The sequence below is a fragment of the Pteropus alecto genome, unplaced genomic scaffold (genome assembly GCF_000325575.1).
Source record: "Pteropus alecto unplaced genomic scaffold, ASM32557v1 scaffold35, whole genome shotgun sequence".
Classification (NCBI taxonomy): domain Eukaryota; kingdom Metazoa; phylum Chordata; class Mammalia; order Chiroptera; family Pteropodidae; genus Pteropus; species Pteropus alecto.
The window spans coordinates 14,161,548-14,163,086 of NW_006437828.1; the positions used below are offsets into that span (position 1 = coordinate 14,161,548).

At 61.0% G+C, this 1,539-nt stretch overlaps 1 protein-coding gene across 1 annotated transcript in view; it reads left to right on the top strand.

The window, feature by feature from the left end:
- Positions 1–240: 240 nt before the first annotated feature.
- Positions 241–1,539, top strand: part of LOC102889579 (dynein regulatory complex subunit 4-like) — a 9,078-nt gene continuing 7,779 nt past the window's right edge. Inside the window, 3 exon segments of the mRNA XM_025049019.1 lie at positions 241–289; positions 292–309; positions 934–1,136. Coding sequence (XP_024904787.1) covers positions 280–289; positions 292–309; positions 934–1,136 — 231 coding nt within the window. The 5' untranslated portion in view covers positions 241–279.

Below are 1,539 nucleotides of genomic sequence, written 5' to 3' on the forward strand. Positions count from 1 at the left end.
TGGGGGCCGAGTATGCTCAGTGCCTGGAGTGTCCGTTAACATTCTCGGAACCTCAGAGGTGACTTTAGCCAAGGGCCATGAGTTATGAAATGTGTTGTTCTGGGCATGGCCCATGAGCTCGGAGACGAGGGGACAGCACCCACCGGAAGCCACACGGGGTGTACTGAGCCTGACTCTGCACGGCGAGGAGCAGGGCCAGCCCGAGGGCGAGGCCCCTCTCCGTCCCCTAGTAACGTCCTGCTTCTGCCTTTGCAGAAACACACTGAGGAGGTCACCAGGATGCGGAATGAATTGAGAGGCCAGTGCGAGGTCAGTGTCTCACACATGTGTCGCAGGAGGTGGCGCGGGAGGTGGGGCGGAGCCATCAGAAGGCAGATCACGGCTGGGCCTATGAGCGCAGGGCTCAGGCCAGGTGTGCAGGGTGAAGAGGGTGTGCAAGGTGACAGGTGTGCAAGGCGACAGGCCGTCAGAGCCCTGGCACAGCGACCTTCCATGGGAGCTGGGGGCCGTGGTTACCACCCAGACCGGTGGCCAGGAGCAGGTGCTGGTTACTCAGTCTCGTGGGCAGTGTTCTTAGGGTGGTCTTTTCCAGGGGTCCTGGCCTGAGAAGGCTCCATCTCAGAAGTCTGTCTGGTTAGTAATTGAGCCCCTGGACCGTGGCTAGTGCCACTAGGGTCAGTGGATGCTCAGCTGTTGAGAAGCCCCATGCAGGGCTTGGTCAGCAGCGCCAGCCACAGGCAGAGGACAGCGGATGGCGGTGTGGTGTGGGCTGGACGTGTCCTCTGTGGGCGTCGCGGGAAAGCACTCCGCCTCAGCCCACCCGCTCCGCGGCAGGCCTTGCTTCGCAGCCTCAGTCCGGGAGCGGCTCGTTGGGTAGCACGGGCCCAGCTGCGCTGCACCTGCCGAGCTGCGCTGTTGGCTGCCGCCTTGCAGAAATCGAGGCCAAGTACGACAAGAAGATGAAGATGCTTCGGGATGAGCTTGACCTGCGGAGAAAGACCGAGATCCACGAGGTGGAGGAGAGGAAGAACGGCCAGATCAACATGCTCATGCGGCGGCACGAGGAGGCGTTCACCGACATGGAGAACTACAACGACATCACGCTCAACAACCTGGCCCTCATCAACTCCCTCAAGGTGCCGCGCGGGCCGGGCCGGGCCGGTGTGCCGACAGCTCCCGACCCGTCAGACCCAGCACCCCGCCTGTGAAAATACTGATAATGTCCCCCGGTGCCCTTGACCGAAGCTCACGGGTGAGGCAGCTTCTCTGTGCCCGTAGCTGGGAGCAGTCAGGGCACTGCCCCACCTGTAGCCGATGGGTACGGGCTCGGGCAGACCGCAGTGGGGCTGCAGCACGCGGCACAGGCAGGCGTTATTGTCACCCAAGTGCTGGCAGTGATAGGGTTCCCACAATGCCCTTTGGGGCATCTTGAACACATCTCATGGAACTACATTTTGGAAAATTCAGAATGAGTTAAAATTGTGCGGAACACTGTGTTTACACATAAATCAGGTCTAGGTGGTCCGCATGTGAGCCGAC